The 26,831-nt window shown below is 39.7% G+C and overlaps 1 protein-coding gene across 4 annotated transcripts in view; it reads right to left on the bottom strand.

Moving 5' to 3' along the window:
* Positions 1–393: 393 nt before the first annotated feature.
* LOC113119442 (protein CBFA2T1) overlaps positions 394–26,831 on the bottom strand; it is a 51,101-nt gene continuing 24,663 nt past the window's right edge. For 2 of the 4 annotated variants that reach the window (XM_026288945.1, XM_026288948.1), the window contains exons 2-11: positions 19,842–19,979; positions 17,386–17,627; positions 15,390–15,479; positions 11,990–12,171; positions 7,977–8,227; positions 7,200–7,297; positions 6,450–6,651; positions 6,161–6,229; positions 3,265–3,455; positions 394–2,252 (exon numbers count right to left, since the gene is read on the bottom strand). In XM_026288945.1, coding sequence (XP_026144730.1) covers positions 1,974–2,252; positions 3,265–3,455; positions 6,161–6,229; positions 6,450–6,651; positions 7,200–7,297; positions 7,977–8,227; positions 11,990–12,171; positions 15,390–15,479; positions 17,386–17,627; positions 19,842–19,979 — 1,742 coding nt within the window. In that variant the 3' untranslated portion in view covers positions 394–1,973. The remainder of the gene's footprint in view (positions 2,253–3,264; positions 3,456–6,160; positions 6,230–6,449; positions 6,652–7,199; positions 7,298–7,976; positions 8,228–11,989; positions 12,172–15,389; positions 15,480–17,385; positions 17,628–19,841; positions 19,980–26,831) is intronic. The other 2 variants (XM_026288947.1, XM_026288946.1) reach the window with 2 other exon arrangements.

Genomic DNA, 26,831 nt, shown 5'->3' on the forward strand with positions numbered 1-26,831 from the left:
GTGGCTTCCCCTGATAAACACGTGGAGAAAACAAGAATGCATTGGAGTGAGTCATTTTTGTCATGTTTAAATCTTGGATAAAATCAGGTTTTGGTCCTTCATGTCTGTCTTTGGCTGTCTTCCATGTTAATTCCTTTGTAATACTGTGTATCCTGGTGCTCTGCAGTGTTAAAGCTGTCTGTTTTTCACCTCTGCATTTGGAAAGTTAGTCTCTTTTTGTACATTTTATCTTTTTTTTTGTAGAAAACAAAAACAACATATACCATAGCATTCAGTATGCATGTGCATGCACTGTCCTTAACTATTCAAAGCAAAAATGTTTAGAAAAAAATGTTAACAAAAGCAGATTGTGATACTTCTGTTTTCTTTTTTTTCTGTTTTCTTTTTTTTCCCCTTTTTTTTCATAGATTTTTCTTCATTTTTTAACAAGAAAAGGAAATCACAGATATGTAACGAAGCACTCCAAAGATAACCTATGAAGATTTTCCCTATGGAAAAAAAAAAAAACTGCCAAAAGAAGCATGCCGAGAGAAACCGTGACAGTGCAAATACATTTATGTACGTCCCATGTACAAAAACATTTATGTTAGCATTCCATGTAACATGCTAGTTCTCAGAAAAAAAAACATCTGAATGAGACTGGAGTAGCAGCTTTGAGAGATAGCATATGTCTTTTGAGGACAATGGGAAAAGTGTTTTTTCTTAGAGAACTACAAGAGGGACTAGCACAAACACATACGAATAGAAAAGCAGCTTGCGAGAGAGAAAGAGAGAGCGAGAGAGAGAAAAAAGAGAAAATATGTTCTTCCTTTCTGCACCTAGAAAGACTAAAAAGTTGTGACCGTGATTTCAACTATTAATGCGTCGTCACAATTGTCCATCACATGTACAATAAATAACCATTGGAGACGGCACAGGACACAAGTGTTTAACACAATGAGATCTAGAAGGGCAAAAAGAAGCCGAACGAGGACGGGTGACGGGGTTAGAGATAGGCAGGACAGGAGAGGGCTCCAACAGCCAGTGATTTATGGGTAATTTCTCAGCCCTTTGTTTCCCAGCGGCTGTCACATTGAGGTTCTGACAGTCCTGCTCTGGTGGGCCGATGACTTCACTTCCTGTTTTGGGAGCTGATGGAGTGCATTTGGGATCAGGGCTCAGAGCGCATCCTTCATTACGCTGTGCGGTACTCAACATCCAGCACGGGCCCTTCTCGTCCCTACATTCCTCAGTGAAACAGCTTTTTATTTCTTAGACCAATGACCTGGATATAATCCTGCAGAAAAGGGACGAACATCTGCGTTCCTTCACAATCTGCTGCACATCTGCAGAGTTCAGCGCGCGGGCCAGAAACGCCATCCGCCGTCTACTCCACCACGTCCAATGCAGATGCCCTTCATGGGCGTGTTTTGTTCTCATCAACATTGTGTTGTCTTCTTTACAAGGAACGCTGTTTTTTTGTCTTAATAATATTCAGTCTTTGCTTACATCAGCTATGAAGTATATCCTTGGTTTTTGTCATTTAAAGTGTCTTTTAATGAGGTCAAATAGTTTCATATCCCAGCTACTGGATAAAGAGCTTTGAAAACGGAACGAAGGAGGAAAAAAAACGACAAACAAACATAACAAAGGGCAGGTCAGATATACTCATCAAGAGGTCCCGGCTGTCTACTCCACTTGTCTTCTTATTTACAAGAATGTAAGAGAGCCACAACAACAATAAATGACATTATCAACAGTAAGCGATAATAGCTGTAGTAACAATAAAGAACAATGAGAATTTCGAACAAAGAATATCTTTGCGTTCTCTATCATGGCAAGTCAATATGACCCGAAATGGACCTCCTGGGGGGTGATCGCCCTAAGTACAGTCTCTTCTTTGTTAGTGCGCTAGATTTAGCGTTTTGCAGCGAGTGAGGCAGGTGAGTCAGTCCCCGGCCGGCTGAGGCATCAGGACCGGCCCGCTCGGGGCTCTAGCGCGGCGTGGTCTCTATGGTGGAGGGCGTGCCGGGCGTGGCCGAGCGAGGGGTAGCGGCGGATGGTGTGTCCGCAGGGCTGCCGGCGCCGCTGCTGGGGGTGGCAGAGGAGCTGACGGTGGCGGGGGTCTCGCCCTGCTGCTGAGCCTGCAGAGTCTGGCCACATACGTGGTGGTGCTTTTCCCAGTCCTTGTGCTGGCAGAAGGAACCGCAGTAACGCGCCGTGTTGCAGCCGCTGCAGGTCTCGCTCGCCTTGCGCCCGCAATTCCAGCAGCTCTGCACGAAAGAGAGGGGGAAGGAGGTTTAAGCTGTGATATATATATATATATATATATATAAAAACATGCATTTCTTTCCATGGGTATTATCCCAATTAGGAAATAATGGATCCACAGACCTTTGAGAAAAACGAGCGAAAGTCTCGGCTCATTAGCAGCAAACATTTCCCATTTGACTTTAAGTCTAAATAGAGAATTCTGCTTTATTTTTCTTTGGATCTCCCTGCTTTGAAAACACGGAAATAATGAGCTAGCTAGGGAAAAACGCAGTCATTTTACCCAGTTCCACATGGCACTGTGTGAAGACACATTTGTAACAGGTTAACTACAAAACGCTCAAAGATCACACAGAAACTCAGGTTACCACTGTGGCCTCTTTGTGTTTGTCTCCAGGCCAAATAGGAGCAATTATCACAAAGTCTCGAATGCGTCCCAGAGACAAGAATCCAGAGTTATAAATGGCTACCGACGCAATCCTCCAGGGGGAGGTGCATAAACATGGCTCGTGCAATTAAACTCAGATGCGTGCCACCTTTCTCTGCTAACTGATTAAACGAGCCGTACCCCCGCTGTGCGCAGACACTCGGCGCTCCCTTCCCAATTTCCCTCATCCAAATCAGTACCACCTTAACTGTCCACATGTTTCATTTAGAGGAGGAAAAGTGCCGCTCTGCCTGCAGTGATAAATGCAATGTTATATTCCTCAGCTCTGCATGACACCGGGCTGCATGAGGAATTATCTGGGACACTTTCTTTTCCCCCTGTGCTTTTCATATGATATCCATGTTTTCTAAAGATTTCCACACTAAAGAGAACGAATGTAAGCAATGGGACTAAAACAGCCTAGCCAAGTGAATCAGGCATGTACATATTACATAAAATAAAATAAAATCCCCAAGATGATATATAATGCAAAATATAATCAATTATGGAATGTATTACCATCCTAATGAATCATTCAGCTGTTCGCTAACACAATAACAATGTGCAGTAGGCACTCAAGCTGTTACCTCACTAGAGTCCTCCTGCTGGTTGATGACTGACAGCGCGTCCTCTGCCGCTTGTCGCTTGGCTTCGGCCACAGTGCGCTCCATCTTGGCTCGCTCGGTGCTGATCATCTCATGGGCCTTGCGCTCGGCCTCTGACACGGCTTTCTGCAACTCAGACATGGCCTGCCTCTTCACCTCATTCACAGCCTCTTCTGAAAGAAAGAGCACAGTGCTTTTAAGTGTCCGGGGCACAGCAACAGAAACCCAGCAAAGAGTTCAGAGAGAATAACTGATGTTAACATAGCTTTATCTGTCTGCTGTTCATTGCAAATCAGATTTTTCCATCGAAACTACAACATCTTAATTAACTGGTTTTACTGAAGTCCAAAATATTGTTTGATATGACTTAATCAACCTGACTAGATTGTTTTACATCAAGTAGATTTTAAGGGTCAGACCATGTAGAATTACATAGCTGCACATGCACTTGATATCTCACAACAACAGCCAAAGATGTATGTATATATGTATGCATGCCAGGGCTAAAAAAAAAACTATAGAAAACCACACTAATGCACATTCAATAAATTGAAAGTGCTCATGCCAAGAACGTCTCTCTATATATACAGGACATACACACAATCACCCAACATTAGTATCTGACATTTTAATTCATTTGAAAACGATTTTTATGTTGTTTAATTGATCCTGTTGGCTTGTTTTGTTCAAAAGCAGCTGAACGATTAATCTGGGGATTAATTAGAAACATCAATTTTTATTTGAATGGGCTCAGATGACTTTCTGTGTTTGCTGAACACAAATAAACAACAAAAAGTGCTTTAGTTTTGCCTCAAAACAAAGACTTGACTGTAGTGCACAAGGCAGATTACAGGTAATCCTTGATATTCTTCCCTCTGAAGTATAAATGTATTTCCTTGAACTCGTACTTTATCTGTACTTTTACATTGTTATCCCATTAACCGTAAATACTTCTGGCTGGAAAACTCATCTGAAGAGCAGACTAGGCTTTTTTGTGTGTGTGTGTGTGTGTGTGTATTTGTTTGTTTTCATTGTTCAAGGCTGCAGCCTGACTAATTGCATATGCAAATCGGGCAATTTATATTTAAATTATGCATTTCAATTGCACCCCCAAAGGCCCATACAGATCAGGATATGGCACGGTGTGAGAAAGGGCTTGAATATTCATCACATACTGTACATAATCTTTCTAAAAAAAAAAAAAAAAGGACATTCACCCCTTATTACACTGTGGCAACTTGTGAAGACCGCTTTAAGGCAGTTTTGACTCTTAAACACTTTTAGCTTGGGTTGTGTAACCATCACTAGAGGCGTACAATGGTTTTGAAAAAGCCATGCTGATCTTGAGGAGTTTTAATAGACTAAACTGTCGTGGCAGTCTCTTGTTCTGCAGAAATGGATGGCTGCGGTTGCACAGACCCTCCTCCCCAGTCTTAAATATGAAGGATTACAGAGCCAGGGACATTTTCATCAAGACTGGACTGAATTGTGAAACCATGGTGGTTTGGTGCACAAAGTCATCCCTTTTGATGGGCTGAGGTCACGGAAAATGCACCACATTCCCTGATACATTTTACTGCATTTATATATTACTATTCAGATGGAATTTCAATCTGTGGTGATTTGTTTAGGGTGTTACTACCGCCGTTGTGATGTAAAGGCAACGTATTAGCTAAAACGAGCAGACTTAGACTGTGTTTTGTAACGTCACTTTCATGGAAAGGCTTGTTTGCTTTTATAAAGCCTTTGGTAAGACCACACAGCAAAGACAAACTGCTTTAGCAGATGCCTTTATTGTGTATGAGGCCAAGATAAACAATCTGCTATTACAGAACCCATCACTTGTCATATTTCGCACAGATCAACTGCTCTTTAAACAAAGCCTTTTAATATCTTTATCCGTCTTTTAACCAGCTCCTCTGCTGTGATAAAACAGAGAGCCGTGGAGAGCTGAGAGCCTGTTGCACAGCTAATGGCCGTAGTGCTGAAGTGCTGTAAAGGCTGGGAGCACTTATGTGTCCTGTTCAGCCAGAGCAATAAAAGAGCTTTATGATCTGACATCACTGTTGGAATGTGTAGAGGTGCTTCCAGTGAAGCCAATCACTGAACTGCCCAACACACGACTCAGGGAACATTACAGGAGTCAGACAAAACGCCACAAAAACCCACTAAACCTTCCAAGTGTTTTATCAGCTTCTAAAGATTTTTCATAGTGTTTGCTTCAAATAATGTTTTAAATAAAATGCATAATGACTTAACCTTCCAAGTGTTATATCTGCTTCTCAAGATTTTTGTTAATGATTTTAAAATAAATGCATGATGACTAAATCTCTTTTTTGTCTATAAAAGATAGTTTTTTTCTATTGTCATTTTGTTGCAAATATGCATGAAAAGAAAAAAAAAACAGTAGCTTAAAAATCATTACAGGAATTCAATCTGTGAAACTGTTTATTTTTATTTATTAAATATATCCTTTATTTATTTATAAATATGCATTCATTTTTTCCCCTTTTTTTTTTACTAAGATATTAATATTTGTACTATTTTTTGTAGTGTTCCAACATCATTATATATGCATCCCTTCTTGTGCATATAATTTGAATTCCACCCCCCCTGATTTTACACAAGAACAACCGCAATCTCTGGAAAACAACTGTAATGTCGAGATCACACCCGAGTTTGGTGTGACACCGACCAAGTTCCCACCTGACTCCGCAGTTCTGCATACAAATAACTGACTGATTGAATTTCAGAGAGCTTTTAAATCACTGACAGTCTTTGAAAGAGCTCTGCCTGAATAATTTAGCTTTGATTTTCCACCTGCGCTTATGAGAGTGTGTGCACGTTCAAAAAAAAAGAAAAAAGATGGCATGCTAACCAGCTTTCTTCCAGATTTCTTCAGGTACGTATCCAGACACTGGCCTGTGAAGGAGCTCCCTATGGACATCTGGAAGAGAGAGCAAAAAGGACACTTCATTTACAATACATGGTACAACCATTTTCCCTTTCAAAATAACTGATAGATCATTACAACTGACATTAAATCTGTTCTTTTTAAGATCAGACATATCAGTTTTAAATAAACTAACTGATGTATGAAATAGAACATAAACTTTTCAGGTGATACAGACATCTCAGACGAACATCTTGAGATGAATAAGTGTTACCTAAAGCATTGGTGTCTTGGCTGGCAGGGCTCTGCTGTCTGGACTGACTGCTGCTGGAGCTGCTGGTCTTTTTAAGATCTTCAGCATCACTGTAACGACGGATCCAGTAGTTGAGCTCCTCCCGGTCGGCCTCCTGGCACCGACGCAACACCGTCAGAGAGCGGCGTGTCTTCTCCACCATATCCATAATGCAGTTCAGGAGCTGCGGGGGACAAGCAGGAAGAATGTTACCAACACAACATCTGCTCTAAATAGAAATAGATATAAAAACACAATGTTAAAGGCTGGCACTGAATGATGTCTCACACCTCTATATGTTTACAGTCACTAAAGCACTAATGCCAACCCCTGACAAAAAGGCAATGCTCTGAAGTTGCTCTTTTATAGCCCAGGAGACCTTACAGCTTAAATAACAACTGATGTGTCTCCTAAAACTTATTAGACAAAACTGTACACAAGTTAATATAGGTAATCATAAAAAAATAAAAAAAAACTTTGAAATAAATGTTTGCATTATAAAACAGGAGACTTAAAGCTAAAATCTCCAGTTGAGCTTAATATATTCTCTTGTTGTCTAGAAGATTGCCCCCAACCCCCCCCCCCAAAAAAAAACATGCAAACACAGAATCGTATCAGCAAACACACTTCTTATGTCATATTCTCTCTCTCTCTCTCTCTCTCTCTCTCTCTCTCTCTCTCTCACACACACACACACACACATACTTTGGATAGTAATAAAAATGTTATTACTTTTCTTACATGGTCAAGGTGCTTCCACTCTTCTGCCCATTCTCTGTCTGTAAGTCTGTGATCTATGACTTCCTCCTGGCGCGTACTCCCGTGCATCCCTGACACAGAACGAGAGAAAAAGAGAGAGTGAATGTTAAACGTGTTACTATTTGGGCCTCGGTTTTCCATTTCTCTTGCTTGCCCTCAGCGGCATGTCGTGGCCGTCTGTTTCACAGCCATAGCTCACCCGCTTCCTGACATCCTCCATCGCTCACACACTCTTCATTCCTCACACGCTCTCATCCCTCAGTCCTCTCTCCCATGCAGCCTGTGGGCATGCTCTCTCACTCTCTCCACACAGCACCAGAGCTGCCAGGCTTATGCATATCTCCTACATATATCACTGGCTAACGTGCTTGAATATTTTTAGCACACTTAAACCTGATATGGAGAGTTGGTTTCATGTAAACCTCAAATCATAAAAAAAAAAAAAAAAGTTTATGTTCCTATATATATTTGTAATTATTTTTAATTTAATTGACATTTTATTACCAGTTATTATTTATTTAAATAAGAACCTTTTCCTTTTACTGTGACTTTCTATATTTCCGGTGTCTATTAACTGAATTTGAGCCTCATTTTATTTGAAACTTGTTTTTACCCTCAACATTTATAGGAGTCTTGCATCAAAATGGAATATGTTATTTACAAAGTTTGAGGATTGGAGGCATTGGTGACCGCAGCCATGGAGCCACGTCTCAGACTCATTATTAATGACTGCTGTAATCTCTCTCTTACCCAGAGGCCGAGGGCGGTCGCGGAGCTCGCGGTGGTTGGGGTGGCGGTAGGAATCTCTGTAGTGGTGTGCGATGGCCATGTCGTCCAGACGGTAGTGCTGTGGTGGGGGCGGGGTGGGGTGCGGCAGGCCGTTGGGCTGGTAGGAGATCCCGTTGGAGGGGCTGAAGCGCTGGCCAGGGCTGATAGTGCAGGGCCTCTTGTTGGGGTGCTCGGGATGGAGCGGCTCCCGATCAAAGCCGTTCTCTTTGGTTCTGGAAGGAGATGGAAGAATCCAGAGTGAGGAACAGGAACATAGGAGCAGAAGTGAGACTGATATAAACTGATAGATAGAACAGTAGAATGATATAACGAACGAACGAACGAACGAACGATAGATAGATAGACAGATAGATAGATAGATAGATAGAATTAATGTACGTTAGAACAAACAATAGAATGATAGAAAGATAGAATGATAGATAGAAAGAAAGAGAATAAACAAATGAATGATAGAATGATACAGATAGACCGTTTGATAGAATGATCGATAAACAATAGTCAAGTCACCTTTATACAGTGCTTTTAACAAAACAGATTGTGTCGAATGACAGAAGGATAGATAGAACTATAGATAGATAGAACGATAGATAGAACAATAGATAGATAGATAAAAAGAAAGATAGAATGAACAAATAATAGATAGATAGAAAGAAAGAGAATGAACAATATATAGAACAACAACGATAGAAAAGACGATATATAATAGAAAGAATGAACGAACAACAGAAAGAACAACAGATAGATAGAACGACAATGGTAGAATGATGATTGATAGATAGTAAGATAGAATGAACGTATGATAAAACGAACAATAGAATGATAGACAGAAAAATAGAAGGAACGAACAATAGAATGAATGACAGAGGGATACATAGAAAGAAAGAGAATGAATGAATGAATGATAGAATGAACAATAAAATGATAGAACAGATAGACAGATAGAACGATAGATAGAACGATAGAACGATCGAATGATAGAACGATAGATAGATAGATAGATAGATATAGATAGATAGATAGATAGATAGATAGATAGATAGATAGATAGATAGATAGATAGATAGATAGATAGATTCTTCTAAACAACTGGTTGTCTTTCCAGACATGGTCAGGGAAAATGATGACTCCATCATTAGTGTCTTTTATTTTTGTGTTTTACCACTCCAACAAGACACTGAGATGTCTTCTGAGGACAGTGTGTTCTTTGATGTAATGTACTTTCCTCTGCTGTGGGTCGAGGGACAATGTCAAACTGCCCCTAAGGCAGCAGAAGTCTGACATTTAATGTGCTAAGTAGAAAAGCAGCTTCTATGCTTCTGTCGAGTACTTTGTTGTCAGTAAAAGGAGGTCTTGACAGAGCACACGAGAACAGTAAGAGATGTGCACTTACAGGACTCGCTCTGCGCACCTAAACCCTAGGGCTTTCACATTGCTCTGCCCTTCACTTTCATGTGTCACGGGTCCAGGTGTTCGCAGATGCTGGTACTTGTATGAGTCGCTGTGTGTGTGTTGTGAGGGGGTCGTCCCTCAGTTACCTCTGAAAACACTGAACTTCCTAATGAGCTGCTTTTATGAGCTGCTAATGTGCATCCATCACCGTCCATATGCTCCTCAAAGCCACCTCTCTCCTCCACCCACACCTCCAAAACACAGCTGCCTTTATTTTGCCCCTGTCTCATACATTTTAATACCAATTCTAATTCTATCTATTCTTCATGAACTTGTGTCTCTGATTCAGGTACGTTATGTGGTTTCCATGTGCTCATGTCTACCATGTCTTTTTTTCATCCACAAAATGACTTTTTTTTAACTATTAATTTATTTACTTTGCAATTTATTTATTGTATTTTATTACAAACGTCTGAAATTCCCAATATTAATTAGTAAAATTCATTTTTCGACTTTATATTTTCAATTGCGTAATTTAATTAAAACGTATTTAAAACTGGGTACTGTTCTTTTGACCTTTCTGTTCCTCAAAGGAACCTGAAAAAAATATCACATTTGCAAAAAAATATTAATCACCACAACTGTTTTCAACATTGATAGCAATAAGAAATGTATATAAATAAAAAATATAAAAATTCTCTACGTCAGTATATAGTGCATTATTTAATTTTGTGTTTTTCTTATATTAGCGTTATATTCCATCTCTACAGTGTTATGCCTAAGTATGTCTGGACTTTCATATATGTTACACTGTCTGTACTTTCTTCTGCACTGGAAGCTCCTGTCGTCAAGTCAAATGCCTTGTGTGTTGTGTGTAAACACTTGCTAATAAAGCTCTTTTTTGACTTCTGACTTATATTTTATATATATATATATATATATATATATATATATATATATATATATATATATATATATATATATATATATATATATATATATATATCAAAGAGAAAGCAGCTGTTTTATACCGCATTGTTGATCAAACAAATGGACCCTTGATGAATTTAAAGAGACTTCTTTCTAATGCATTAAATAAATGTTTTTTACTGTATACAACTAAGATCTCATTGACAGGCCTTGTGTGCAAGCATTTTAAAATCTAATGTAACATCTTAAAATGCCTTAGTTTACAAGACTGTGGGGATCACTGAAAGCAGTGAACTAAATCCGAACCTATTATTATTATTATTATTTTTTTTTTGAATTTTAAATATATAGTGGTTGTGCAGCACAATGGAATATTTTATTCAAATAAGTCTCGACACACATTTCTCTTCTAAATGAGGTGAGTCCTACTAAGAATGCATTGTGGGGTGCGCTGTTCTCCGTAGCCGTAGTTTCCCGATTCCTTTGATATTAATCAGACTGAAGTGACCGTACATTGTGCTCTGTGATTAAGGACGGCATTGCTCCCTTTCAAATTCCAATATTGCTTTCTCTTTATTTTGCACCTCCTCATTCTAAAGGCAGAGAGTTGAGTCGAGCTGAGCCGAGCTAAGCAGAAACAGAAGCGCTTAGCCAGCCGTATCTGAGCTGAGTCTCATCTGTATGTGTTATCAGCCATGTCCCCAGGCTCACCTAACGATACATAAGAGCTCATGCAAAAATGCAGGTATTACATAAAAAGAGACAGATATAAAGAAAGAGAAAAATAGAGAGCTGTATATTCTTCTCTAATAACCATAAGGGCCTGAGCTGATATGTATTCTTATAAGATAGCATATTAAAAATCATATTTCCTCACTGAAAAGAAGAAATAATTCTGAGCTCCGGGGAGTGAACTGATATATAAAAGCTTTTATATCTTTTCTCTCAGGCCGCAACAGACATGTAGCCTTGCTCTAGTTTTATACAGTAGTGCAAATTCTCACTCATGTTCATCTCAACAGGAAGCCTTCACAGAATCTGCATTCTCCAGATGTGTCTGGTTCCTCCTGGTTCTGCTCCATTAAAGGACGAGAATCCAAATGGTGCATGACAATATAGACACTCATAACCTGCTGCAACATTTCTACAGCCCTCCAGCTGTTTTACAAGCTTGCATTCCTAGTCTATAGTTGTGTGTGGCTGCCTAAAGTCCACTTGCTAACAAATGAATGCTTAAATAAACATTTATCGACAACTCCTCCCAAAAAATATTTATTATGAGCTTTTATGAGAGATTGTTCACTCACTTTCGTTGATTTTGGATTTTTTTTATACCTTGATAACTTTTCCAAACATTTGGTTTAGTGGTTTTGTGATAAATTGAACATGTTGTTGTGAATTTAAATTGGCATGAAATGTCATAATGACTTGTGATATTCTTCTTGTAAATTTGCGGTCTTTTTGTAAAGAAAACATAATATTAAATAAAAAAAGAAATGCATTTATTGCTATACTTATAAATTACAGAAAAATAAATGGTTTGTATTTTTTGTATTTTTTTTTTGTTATGGCAAGTGAAAATATAGTGTGACTCTTAGAATACCAACAACACTACATGACCGATTGATAATGATGTCCATTCACAGTTGGCTCACCTGTCAGGCGTTCTCCTCTTGCCGTTCTCGTTGACGTCCATCAAGAGTTCAGACGAGTCGACAGGTGACGTGGTGCTTGTGTCCAGCAGGAGTTGCTCATGTTGGGCGAGATACTGAGCCGGGTTCTGCTTGGCCAGCCGTGCACAGTGCACCAGCTCCCTCTGCAGTAGCGGCAGGTTGGCCTGTAGGGGGAGAAAGCGGTCAGGACGTGCTGAACAGATGTAGCACTATGAAACTGTCCACAGCCAGAGGCTCTAAACACCGTTTTTTGTTTACTCATTATTATCATTACAGGTACATTCTTCCAAAATAAAGACACTCTCGCACCGTTTCGAGCAGCACTCTATTGTGACCTGAAACATGCATTAGTGCCCTGCGCCCTTGATATGGGCAATCATGGTCAACATAGAAAGTGACATCTTCAAAGCAGATGGTTTGGGAGGGAGAGGGGGGCAACGTTCGCTTTCTTTCTGTCTCATTTCCTCTGCATCTCCGTCATGATTACTAGCTGGCTTGGCTTTCTCCGAAAGCACTTGGAGGCCTCGCCACTTCAAAGACACACTGAGGAGCATTTTCACGGCAGATGAAAGGTTTTTGTGAATCCCCATCCAGCAACAGTCAGACTATTGCAGCATCTAAACAGCACAAGGTGTTAGTTGGAGGATGATGTCTATTTTCTCTCTTTCTGTGCTTACTTCATCTCTGTTTTCTTTCTTTTCTTTCTCTACGGCCTGTGACTCTGATCTAAGACTACAATCAAACATCTTTTCAGCTCTGGAATATTCTTCAGTGTACTCCCACTGTGCGCCTTTTCAGTGATGTAATGGCTAAAATTAGGAGCGGTGCGTTGATTGAATATTGAACGAAGCACAACGAAAGCACAGATTTTAAGAAAGTGTGGCCAAAATTTTGCTGCTGGTCATGAAGCAGATTAAATGGCAAAAATAAAAAATAAATCTAAAAATGTAAATAAATAAAAGTCATTCTGATATATTTTAATGATGATAATGATTGGGGGTTGTTTATAAAGGACTGCCTGGTCGCCAGCTGTATGAGGTAATGGTCTGTTAGTAGTTTATGCTGATAATTACCAGAGGCTAGTGAAATTGCTTTGACCCTCAGTGACCTCAGACTTTCATTAAATGGAGGTCCTCATAGTTAGTGACAGTTCACATACACCATGTACACTGCAAAAATGATTTTGTCTTGCTTCCCAACATTTACTTAAGAAGCAAAATGACTTAAGAATTTCAAAAAAATTAACTTTATAAATAAGAAATACAATATCTGCCAATAGGGTAAAAAAATACAACTTTTTAGATTTTACACTATAGGCATATCTATTTTTTTGTTTAAACTCACCTAATTTTGACACATTGTATAGAAAACAAGACTTCATATCACTAGTAATTTTGCTTTTAATCTTAATTTCGTCTTGTTTTTAGAATGTTTAGATCTTTTACTGGAAAACAAGACAAAAAACTGAGGAAGAAAGTCGTTATTGCAGTGTATTTCAAGACAATGAATAAAAAAGCTTATTCGTCCATAAAAGTTAGAGCAGTCTAATTTGCAATTTTATTGTTTATCATCATCGATTTTTTTTAATTCAATCCAGTAAGACTACAAACACGCAAAGATTTGACATTTGCTATGATTATGTCTAAGTGTGTTCTCCAGCTCCTGTGTGGTCCATTAGCACACAGCTAGTTGGAAACCAGCATATCAAACACAAGCCGCAAAGCAGTTTGCCACGTATATGTAATCCTCACTTCCTCTGCACCGCTAGCATGTGGTGAAGCGCCGACTATGTCATGCTGAGTACGTCTCTGAGCAATGAGGCACAGAGCCGCAGAGGAACACATGTGCTTACAGGCTTTATGGAGCCTGCCGAACGAAACGGCGGCTAAATATTACAAATTTATCAGACGAGGAATCCATTTAGAGGAATCATAAACAAAAGCCATCAGCACAAAGGCCGTCAGCTGGCGTCGAATTTGGATTACATTATTAGAGTGATGCACGCTGCCCTTCCTGTAAACACTTCCCCGCAAAACCCAACTCTGACGGGAGGGTCGCTAGACAACATTAGCCTAATGAAAAAACGCTGCTAATGCACATTGTTGCAGCTGCGCTTCTGCACACTTATAAAAGCCCCTGTTCCCACAGCCATATGGTATTTGTCATTAAAGGCTCCTTTGAGGAAAACCACTAAAATTAGACGAAAGGGAGAGAGGAAGCGAAAAAAAAAAAAAAAAGATAACACAAGTTGCATCTTTGATACCACCCCTCCTGACTAGATGATACAGTAACCATATGGTTTAGTGCTGCGCGAGAGCGAGCGAGTCAGGGAAAGTGTCCCTGTATGCTTCTCTGCATCCGTCAGCGACCTGAGCAACCTCTAATGGGACCAATTTCTGTGCGACAGAGCCAGCCAGGACAAGCAGTGGACAAGATGAAATGCCTCCGAACGGTGCGCTGCGAAAACCGACGGCCTCTTTTCCATCATAGTCTAATGGAGTAAACAACACAGATTTGATCCATCTCCACTGGTCGCTTATTTCATTATTATGGAAAGGAAGATGGAAGAAAACAAAGCACGAGAGAAAGATGGGAAACGGGGAGGGGGGGTGAAGGTTAGACAAAGAGGGAGGGAACGGTTAGGTTGGAGCGCCGTGCGTAATAGCTGTCACTTACAAGCAGATGAAAACGAATGGCTAACGATTGAGGGTGGATGGATACAGCAGTCACCATATGCTCATGAGAATTTAATCTCTATCAAGCGCTGATGTCTATTTTGCAACAATATTTGCAACATATGTCATAAATTAACAAATTATACATTCGCTTTGCAGGCTACAGTCATTTATCTCGAACACGATAATGTGATACAATGTATGGCATGTGTAACTCAAATACTTCCCATGGTCGAAAGAATAATATGCAGAGTGTTTATTTGAATGGTTCGTGTTAAGTGCTCCAACATAAACAGGCCCTGAGACACATTTAACTGTAATGAAATAAGGGCCGCAGTGACAAATGGGCAGCAGAAAGGGCAAAGGTTGATATTCTCCCAGACAACAGATCATCTTACCGTGGTAATAGTTTCAGATGTGCCCTGCCCTTCAAAACTCGGAGTGTGAGAAAAGCGATGGCCGAACAAGGGTGTCCGTTGGAACGTATTAATAAATAGAGACAGTGTGTAGTGGGACAGGCCCGTATGGTGCTGTTATTCTGATTAATGTGGGTTCACATCATGACATATTAAAAAATAGCTCCCAGTGATCAAGAAACCTGATACTTCTTTGCTCATGAGGAAACCAGGATGAAAAAAATGGCTGGGAGAAATATGTACATCTGTGCCTCAGTTGTTTAAATGTTTTCCAGATTGCTTGTGCAATACCTTCAAAAAGGGGATGACAAAAGGTCGAAGTGGGAAGTTGGTCGCTTCTTGCAGTTTGGAGTGGAATTCCTCAATGGTGAGAGTGGAGTTCTGCAGGGAGAGAGGAAAAAAGATGGTGCACGCATGAATACATGTGGAAAGCATTATGTGATAATATTACTTATTGGAGGCAAAACTATATCCTGCTGAAGATTGAATGATTTGAAGACTGTAATGGGAGGCATATGGATGGCTGTGGTGAAAGGCCTTGTAAGGGGAAGTTTGATCTGGAGGCTTTTACGTGTGTATGATCCAACCGCATCAACAAGCACATGCACAAACATGTATGCAAACAAAACTACAGATGCAGTATCACACTGCGCAGCTTGCTCTGCAAGATAAAACATGGTATAAACATCGTAACACACACAGAAGATATGCAAAAATGTGTCATGTTCCCTACTGAACTGAAATATATCTTACCCCTTTTAAAAAAAGTGAAATGACTCATTTCAATCTTTCCTGCTCTCTGCTCTATCATCTTTTAACAGACTGATACAACTGATAGGGCACCATTTTCAATTTTCTCCATGTTTTTTTTCCAAGAGAGCTAGCGGAAGGAAAGATGGGAAAGAGAGCGGGGAGTCATACATTTGAGAAAAATACACCGCCTTTTTTTCTCCCCTCATTTCCCAGACCTGAATTTTGTTACATTAGGCTTACATCTGTTCGGCCAGATTGCAGCGGCCTGTTTTGACAGCCAGAAAGCCTCCTGAGCTTTTCTCCAGCATCGGTGGTGCTAATTAAGTGTGTCACTCTTTTCAATAAGGCAGAGTGGGGAGCGAATTAAAAAGAGCCATGGAAGCCAAGGGGACACAAGGAAGCCTCTGCGTGTAGACACAGCAAAAAATAAACAAATGCCCGCTGAAAAAAAGAGCTTTCCTTTGGAATGGCTAATTAAAGCAGCCCTCCTTTAGTACAGGCTGCTAATTCACCATTGTTTATTCCATAACTACATATTAACGAAAATAACACTGTGGTACAGCTTATGGTGCACATCTTGTCAACTTGATTTTTTTTTTTCTTTCTTCAGTTATGTTGCTATACTTAGCTACAGATGTGTTCTATTTGATTTATTGTTGTTGGACTAACCGTTATTTTCTATGATGGAAGCCAAACAAGATTTGGTGGCAAAACCTTTTTGGTGGCAAGAAAGCAAAACAAATCAATTTCCACTGTCTGTAAACTTTTCAGGAGACACAATAATTACTAGTATCTTGTCAGAGACAACTGTTTTTTTCTTAAAGACTATGAGTCAAAATATACACTTTATGCTATGCTAGAAAATCCTTTCCCATTAGTCTTGAAGAAATGGAAGTAGTGACAGATGTTTTCTTCCACATTGTGACATACATTAGAGTGAAACAGATTATCTAAAAGAATAAAATGTACTGTAGGGTGGGGACTTGGTTCAATTCATTGGTTGTTGTGTAAATTAAGGTAATTTGTAGATTGAAATACTTTCTAACATTATCATTGCTCACAGTTGTCAGCACTGTTTCATCTGGCTTTAAAGTAGTTGAAATCAGAGAGTCATTTGTGTTCTTTTCTGAATTCAAGCATTTCACACTGGATTTTACAGCATTGTTTAGTGCTAATGTGACCAAGATTAATCTGTGAATAAACGCATCTGTGCATCATAGTGGATAATGAATAAACAGTCCGTGTGGTTCAAATGAATAGTGCTGTTTCATTCCACTTTTGCTGCATAAACATTACATCGAACATTTAGCGTTTTGTCGAAGAAAATTAAATTGCAGTAATTATCGCTTTATCACCCAGCCCTATTTCAGAGATAGGTGAATGCAAACTTGCAAGGGTGAGGTTTAAGCTATCTGAATGATCAGAGAAGTCCTGCATATGTCACCAGAAAGAGGTTTATCATTTCACACAAGGATTAAGTTATGACAAAAAATGAAAACATGTAAGTGCCAAACACTTGTGACTGCAGACTTACCACAAGCCCCAACACCAGGGTACGCACACGTTCTCCGATCTCAGGTGAGATGTCATTGCCGAACTGCTGTAGTGTCGTGAGAAAGCGTTTGAGCTTGCTGAGCTGTCTTGCACCACAGGCCGGCGGCAGCTGTTGATTGGCCAGCGAGGATGAAGATGATGATGAAGGCCCATTGCTGAAACCATTGGGTGGAGATGGAGCTCCATTCAGTGCAGTGGGAGAGTGACTGGTGCCATTCGTTACTGGAAAACAGAAAGTTTATTATTTCTACACACCACAACTTTGGCATTTATTTTTAAGCCAAGCATTATGGAATGATCTAAACCCAAAAGATTCACATTAAACATTGCCAGGAACATTCCTTAAAAAGCAGCATCAAAAATGACACTGGCGTATGAATGCCTGTGACTGACGGTGCTTGAATGAGGCTCTTTTGACAGTGGAACATTTGTTTTGAATCAGCCACGGCAGCTTTGAGAAGGAAGCTGTTCGTTCTTGCTTCCATACATCAGACATATTAAGTCCAGAGGAGGAGAATACATGTGGTCGAGTGCCCCCCGTGCCACAATGAGAAACATACGCGGCGGAGGGATGCAGCTTGGAATCAACGTCTCTCTAATGAGATTAGGCTGCGTGATAGCCTCGTTTGCCTGGCCTCCCTCCAACAGAACAGAAACGAGATACTTGAGCTGCATCTGGTAACAATTACATGGAGGGGAAATCAAAGCAGTTGCTTTGTTAAACCTTCAGAATGTATAATTAGAGTCTGCCTTTAAAAAGGCTCCGGATTGCTTCAGACCCGGCTTGCTTTTCGTCTCTTTTTTTTCATAAGCGCTAATTGCAGAGTCCAACTGATCTGTTTTTAGGGATGTAACATCAGAGAGAGGAATGTGTTACTGCTGTTGACAGCACACCACTGCTCAATTACACTGACATGGTGCTGGGATGCTGTGGCACGGACGGCTTTGATAGAGAGCCGCTCTAGCGCTCCCCTGAGCTGGCATGTGTGATGCTCTTTGTGGCATCAGCCAGCGGGCAGAAGCAAAAATCTGCAGGTCAGAAGACAAGGGGAAATCCTGTCGACTGTAATGAGGGAAGCGCAAAACTGCATATTCTTTAAAAACATAAAAGTTGACTGATTATCTGAATGACTTGTCAACTAGTTGGCCCTAAACAGTATAATTTTACTACTTTACTTTAAATTTTTTATTTATTTTGTTTCTGTAATTGTTTTGCATTGTCATTTTCTGATCTGTTCTGTCATTCTTTGTGTTTGTAAAGTAACTTTGAGCATTAGAAAGGAGCTATTAGTAGTAGTAGTAGTAGTAGTAGTAACCATTAGGATAATTTATGACGCCTTTCATCTATCTCTGACATTTAATGATTGCTGTATTTCAGTAAGCAACCGTTAACCTGCAACTATTGACCATGGTAAAATGAGAGAATAAAACAAAACAAAACAAAGCAAAATAGAGTATGTAAAAAAAGTATATAATCATTTTGGGTATAATTATTAATAATCACCCATTTTACAGAACTAGTATTTAAAGAATAACATTTGACAACGAGACATAATATCCAGTTTAGCAGTCGTTTAGTCATGAAAATTCTAATATTTTAATGCAGTTGACCCTTTGCAGAGAGTTTGATTGACAGGCGATTTTTGAACACCATTTTTGTCCGACAAACATACCAGACAGGACAGTAGATTAATGTCAGTGTACTTGAACTTGAAAAATGGTGTACTGATATCTTTGCCCATTTGAAACGAGATACTGTTTGAACTGTGGCACTATAGCGATCTGTCACGTCACGACACATTAAAGAGCCATAAAATGGTATTTATTGTTTGAATTTCTTACAAAACGACTCAATTTGAAAGCTGAGATTTAGTTTTATACCAAAAGTAACCTACTCTGTCTTGTCTGTCAATCGAAGCTCAAATTAGATCCGAAAATTCAACTGGAACTACACACAGCTTTCGTACTACTCTCTATTGGACAGAAACATAACTGATTTAATATTTGAAGCACATTTCCTTCAAACCAACTTACTAGTCAACAATAATGACACTTCAAGAACTGTAAAAAGCTGGAAGATGGATTGGAAATCCGGGTTTCGGCATGAAAGTCCAATTTTTCAGCATGACAGAAATATGTAGCTCAATTTTTAAATGAAACATTGCATCTCCTTTAACTCCCTTTTTAATGAACCAAATGTAAAAATCTGTACTGCAATGATCTGGCTAGGCAGACTTGGTTAAAATAGTTTAGATTCTGGAAATTTATTCAGATATCCCCTCTTTTCAAGGAACAACAAAAACAGAACTGGCCTCATTTTAAGAAAGGTACTTCAGGTATTTTAGGACTGTTTTATACTTTCATGTCATTCAAATGCATTGGTCTTCTGTTGAGGTGTGCATGTACAGGCTGAGTACAGTGTGTGCTAGTACTCACATGCAGTGGGGGTGAAGGAGCTGGTCCTGGGAGCTCCCTGTGTGGTGGGGGGAGGAGGCATGGTGGGCGGAGTTAACCTGGACTGTGTTTTCACATCAGCAGGTGAGTCGGGCATGGTGGAGCGCTTCTCAGTGCGATCTGCAGAAGAAAAAGTGGAACAGTTCTTGTGAGACCCCAGTGATATCCCAACAGCTGCCTCTCCACAGCACCTGAGCTCTTGTAAGATATACACACACAGCTACATACACGGTACATGCCTTTAGAGAGTTCATAGATAGTAACACCAGTCAAATTCCAGCTGTCATCCCCATTTCCCTAATGATCAAAGACACCGGCAATACTCTCATTAAAATGTTTCAGAAATCTGGAGGAGCCCCACAGAGGTCTTCAGCATCTACAACAGACATGTAATGTCTAAAGTACCCCGTTTCAATGCAATGTCCTTATTTGCCAGGCCAAACCAAAAGATTCAATGTATATACAGAAAAACAAAAAGCAAAATATTCTGGCCACTTCTGTCTAACTGCATACAGGGTTAGAACCAGTGTTGTTATTGTTAACACACACAAAAAAAAATAAAGGAAAATAAAAATGACGGTTCGCTGAAAAAAATGTAACTGTTCGGTTCTCCACACTCATTTCGGCACGCGCTGGGACCACGGTTCAACTTAAATCTGACAAAACATTTGTAAAATGGGTTGCTATAAATAACACATAAAACAAACAGGGTTCAGCTAATATATATTTCTGTTGATGGATGCGCATTGTGGCTTCCCAGTTGATTACAGCAACAGTGATGAAAAAAAAAAAAAACCTGGACAAACCATTCTCTCTTGTTCAGTGCGAACGTACGCAAATTGTGTTTAAATGGACAAATACTGAATTTTCCGGACTATAAGTCACACTTTTTTTTATAGATTGACTGGTCCTGCGACTTATAGTCAGGTGCGACTTATTTATCAAAATTAATTTGACATGAACCAAGAGAAATTAACTAAGACAAGTGAACCAAGAGAAAACATTACCGTCTCCAGCCGCGAGAGGGCGCTCTATGCTGCTCAATACTCTTGTAGCCTACACGAGCAGCATAGAGCGCCCTCTCGCGGCTGTAGACGGTAATGTTTTCTCTTGGTTCTTGGCTCTTAATAAATGCGACTTATAGTCCAGTGCGACTTATATATGTTTTTTTCCTCATCATGACGTATTTTTGGACTGATGTGACTTATACTCAGGTGCGACTTATAGTCCGAAAAATATGGTACACAAAAAAATTATGTCAACATGCCTGTCCTTGTTAAGTATCCTACAGCAGACATAGACGGCTGAATGTAAGCCTACTGTATCAGTGCACTGGATCATTTTCTTAAAGTGACAGTCTTCATATTAAATGAACAGCAACAACAAAGAAATCTCTCACTGCTCTTGATAGAAAAGCTTTTTAATTTAAAGAATAATCTTTAATTTTTTCATAAACATAGCACATCCCAAACTGTAGCGAAACCGTGACTCTAAAACCGTGAAACAAACCAAACCGTGAAAAAGTTGAACCATTCTGCCCTTATTCACAACTAAAGATGTTAAACAGCTATTGTTTTGCTTGCTATGTACACATTGCAGTATGATCTGAAAAAAGGTGGGTGCTTTTAGATAACCACAGTCAGACCATGAAAGCACAAAAAAGGTGGGAATTTCAGCTCTGTATGGCTCCCATTCCCTAGGAACCTCTGTGGCTATGTGTGCACCAGATCCTAAACATATGTGCCTGTGTAGGCTTAATCTGCCCCATACTTGCTCCCCATGCACCTTCAATCCTTACCCCAATTGAGAACAGAGTCGTCCATACTAAAAACAAAGCTTAAACTTTATATATTACACATGCACGGATCCATCTATTCCCTCCGACCCTAACAGTTTATTTGTTCTGATAAAGAAATGACAGAATAATCAGCAGGGGTCTTTAGTCTCACACCTACACATGTGGTGATTAACTAAATGGTGATTTAATAATTTTTTTATGTTTTTTTATATGTTTTGTCAAAAAAAAAAAGAATGAAGATATAATGGACAGGCTACTGTGAAAAATCACTGCTGGTAATGTCAAATGTGACATATAATTATTTCTAATAAGGCAACTCTGCATTTGTTCCATGATATTCATTCAAAAACATGATAGAAATGAAAGATTCTTGAGTCAGTAAAAGGGATGAGGCAAAAGCAAGTGGCTTGATTCAACATTAAAATCTCAGTATGGGGCCAGTTATTACATTGAAATGTTAACAACGTGACAAGTCCAGGTACTATAATTCACAAGAGCCACAGCACAAGTCTGAAATGAATGAATAAAATAGCCCAAGCACTAGTGTGAAAGCTATTCTAAGTCAATATGCCTGTCAGATCGCTGTAATTGGAAAATATCACATAAAATAGTGAAAAATTATATTAATTGTCCAAAACAGATAAGGTCTACGGGAAATACTTTTATTCAGCTATGGTCTCAGAAAGAGCCCAGGGCCATATAAAAAGCAGCTTGTGGATCTACATGTGTAATTGAGGATTAACATCTGGGTCAAAGTTGGGATTGGATTGGGAATCGGGAAAAGAGAAACAACCCCGAAGCGTCTAAACCTCATCTTCTTTCCTTACCTGTCGGACAGAAATTGATGATAGGAGGTAAAAAAATAGGTTGTAATCTGTGAGCACACATACATGTGTGTTTTCACAGGCGTGCACAGCATACACAATGAGATTCTGACCCTCGAAAAAAAAAGTGGTGTAAATGTGTAATGTCCTCCATTTAGATGTGTCAGCACAACACATCCATTATGCTTCATATTTCCTTCACTGTTTCTTCTGAAATATTAGACATCAGACAACTAAAAAGCCTTGCACTTCCATAGTGTGCGTCATCCCATGTTCAAGTGAAATAATAATCACCATAATACATCTCAGTTTTATACTAGTGAATTCCACACAAAGAACAATCAATGAGTGTAAAAACCCATCTGAAGAAAAGGAAAAACAAAAACATTTAGATAAAAGCATTCTCTACTTTTTATATTCTATCCTCACTATTTCCATTAGACCAAGAGTGTCTGGAAAAACTAGGTATTACATACATGGTATGGAGTGTGGGGTGCATATGCACAATATTTATATATTTTATCTCCTATTAGTTAAAGTAAAAAGGACTGCTAATGAAACTGCATTGTACAAGAGCAGCATTAAACCCACCTAAAAGAGGTAGACTGCGCAAATATCTTATGGAAAAAAGGGATGCATAACTCAATTCAAATGAGCTCCCACTTCGAGTGGAAAAGAAGCAATTTTGCATTTTAAACAGGCTCAAAAACATACCAGAGTGCACATCCATCCTGCCCTGATTTCATAAAGTTAATCTGAGCAGTTAACGCACAGAGTGCATTTGTTTGGCAGTTACCTTGCCTTTCAAAACGAGAAATTGGCGGACGAGCAGCACAGATGACTATTAGGCGGGCCACCACGGATATTGATGCAGCAAGAGATTTAATGTGGCTCCCAGGAAGGACGATGAAGTGCTTTCCATTTTCCTGTTCGGCAAGGTCTTTTATTGCTTTTCAAAAGAGCTCTCGAGTAATATGGATCGCCATTAAACGGCACGCCAAACTGAGCATTAGAAAGCACCGACTCGCTCATCTTCATTCCACGCCTGGTCATTTTTCATGACCCAACAGTGGCAGTGAACACGTGACTGGCTCTTCTAGCTGCTCCCCTTATAAACCCTTATATAAAAACACACACAGAAGTCAAAAAAAGAATAAAAAGTTTTCACACTATTTTATGAGACCACTACTAAAGACCAGCCAGATTTGGTGCAGAACTGAGTCACATCCTTCAGATTCAGTTAGTTAGTTTGCCTCTAAGATCTAAACAGTCAGCTGTGCTTGCTGTCTCTTTCTACAGTCGTCCATGAAGTTGAATTTTTGCTTCAATTTTGCTTCCTGGAGACAATTATACTAAATAGTACATAATCTACATAGAGCATTACTTAGAAATCCAAAACAAACCAACCAAACAGCTAACCAACTATGGTCTGGTCAATGTGCTGGAACGGTCTGGCCAGCAATACCACCACTGAGGTGCCCTTGAGCAAGGCACCGAACCCCCAACTGCTCCCCGGGCACAGCAGCATACAGTATAATGGCTGCCCACTGCTCCGGGTGTGTGTTCACGGTGTGTGTGTGCACTTTGGATGGGTTAAATGCAGAGCACGAATTCTGAGTATGGGTCACCATACTTGGCTGTATGTCACATGTGTCACAATTTGTCTGGTTTAGCATATTATAAGCTTTAACCTGTTAGCCAGCACCCCCCATTATGGTACTCAAAGCTGAAAGTGCTCTACTTAACTTAGAATTGTAACAGTTTCATACTTCAGTGTGTTACAAACATAATTTTGGTGTCTTTGAAAAGAAGACCCTTTGGGCTTTACTGTTTATCAACCAGATTTGATAATGCTCAAAAATATTAAAAGTTATAGACACTGTAGTGCCTTGAATTTTTTTTTTACCACACTTAAATATGTTTTTATTTGATATCGTGGAGCAATCTAGAAAAGTAATGGGTTAAAAGTCACATGTCTCATAAGTTTCTATTTCAAATCTGAATAAGATATCATGAAAAATGAGACTCCAGCAAATAATTTTTATGAGACTATGTCTAGACCCCCCACCCCTCCAAATATATAAAAAAATATTTACCAAATGTATTGAAGGCCTCTAAAATCTATTTAAACATAGCACTGTATAGTTTTTTTCAATTATAAAACACTAGACAGAAACTTAGACATCATATGAGTGATTTATTTGAGCCCTAGAAAAATACAATAAGAATAATTTGAGTAAGAAAAACAAGAATAATACCAAAAAGAAAAAAAGAAAACAAGAGAGCACCAGAATTCAAATATACTATCTTCAGGTGAATGTATTTTTTTTTTTTTTTGTGGATCATCTCATTCTGTTTGTGACACTGTACGCTGCAAAACCATTCCGTTTTTTTACTACCAAGACGCAGTTTCGTGAGTTATCGTGAGTTATTCCATAATGGACACAAACAGTATTGTCGCTGAAGAACTGAAACGTAAACAAAGGAATTATGATCCGTATTACAATGTTATTGCTTCGTTGGACTAACGTGCTTCATGATATGTCGTTCAGTGGACCCTTACCTTTCTAACTAAACCGGGATTTACAGCTGTGGATGTGTTTTTGACTCGTTATTACGACAAATCTTGTATGTACGGCATTTCTAATGTTCATGTTTTTATGTGTACTGCTTACACAAATGTAGTAATTACAGTGTTTATAAGCTTTCCATTGAAAAACAGCGATCTGTCATCGATGCTTGAGGCTTAGATCTTTATAATGATACATAGTTTGTCAAGATTAATTTGTCCCGTTTCATTTAATCTATTCCTAAACACTGACACGTGCGAGTTGCAGGTTTTAAACTAATAGTCTCTACTTTTGTATCCTAGATATCAACATCACTCTTTAAAAATCCCATGTTATTTATCCATTAGTCTAGTTTGCTCCTTTCATACATGCACCCTGTGTTAGATCTTTTCGTCAGATAACATAACTAGAAAAAAACATAAGACCGTTGGTATATTTGACGCACACAGCTCGACTTACATGTCTCTTACATCACTCGCACAAAAAGTACTGTTCAGCTCATTCCACAGTGGGTAAAACAGACATCTGTGTGCACAATGCAGTTCATGAGGAAAAAGAGGGTCACGAATAATCTCGTTTTCTTCTTGTGTATTAAAAATCCTCCCTGTGTGCAAACACGTTATGAATTTAAGAATCAGACCAATGCATCTCTGCTTTTGTATCATTGTGAAAAACAGTAAAGCTGCAGCTACATTCATCCTCCCACACACCAGCTAAAGTTGCTTATTCACTTAGCGAGTTAGTATAGAAGCTTTCTGAAACCTAATCGGCTGTGATGATTCAGCCTTATATTTCTGTAGTGCCCGCAGCAATTCAGAAATCCACACGTTTATGTGTTTGCAGGAAGTTCAGGGAGCGTTTCTCCCCATAGGAACATTGTTTTCGCTCCTTGGAGAAAAGCTGTGCCCACTAACATTAAGCAAGATGTGCCAAAGCCACAGGAAGCCAGTCAGCTGCATACTAATGCCAACAAGATGTCTGCTTATAACGGACTCACACTCATCATATCAGGGTCACGAGGTATGGGAGGCAAAGACAGAGAACACCTTTCATGGGAGATGTCTCATGGGACAGATAGCGCCGTGAAAGTAGATGACGAAGGTGGCATTACAACCAGCTGCTGTGCTTCAGAGCCGCCGTGCATTAAAGATGAAGAAGTCAGTAATGTGGTTAGATCGAGAGAGAGAGAGAGAGAGAACATTGACTTCAGATAATTGGAATTCAGATGCGGTCTCAGGTATCCGAGGCCGAGGGTGAACTGAGAGAGCATGTTGCGCTGGTATGAATACATTATGAACTTGTGCACGCCTATGCACCATGCAATCATCTCGGCCAGATGGAACGGCGCACAGAGCGTGGCCCATCAAACCCTGCCGGCTTGTCAGGGAAGATGTATGGATGCCCCCACCCTTCGTGGAACTCATTCCCAACACTTATTCCGCTCATTCTCCTTGCAACAAAGCCTGTCCCTTTGGATCTCCATCTTCCTCTCTGTCTCGTTCTCTCTCTCCCTGAGCCCTCACTTTTCAAGGCTTCTCCCCAGGCGCAATTGTTTTCCTGAGCCCCACTTGGCCGGCGCCAGGTGGTGTGCCAACGTTCCATTCCATCCCATCAAATGGCGCGCACGCTGAAGGGACCTGCATCAGTCTGTGCTCACTCAAGAGTTACCAACCCACCCAACCACAAACCACAGCGCACAGCAACCTGTGCACTCCGATATTTAAAGAGATTGCACTCTTCCGTCGGGCTCTTTCCACAGCACGCCCAATCGAGATGTTAT

This window comes from Carassius auratus, chromosome 19 (genome assembly GCF_003368295.1).
Source record: "Carassius auratus strain Wakin chromosome 19, ASM336829v1, whole genome shotgun sequence".
NCBI classification, from domain to species: domain Eukaryota; kingdom Metazoa; phylum Chordata; class Actinopteri; order Cypriniformes; family Cyprinidae; genus Carassius; species Carassius auratus.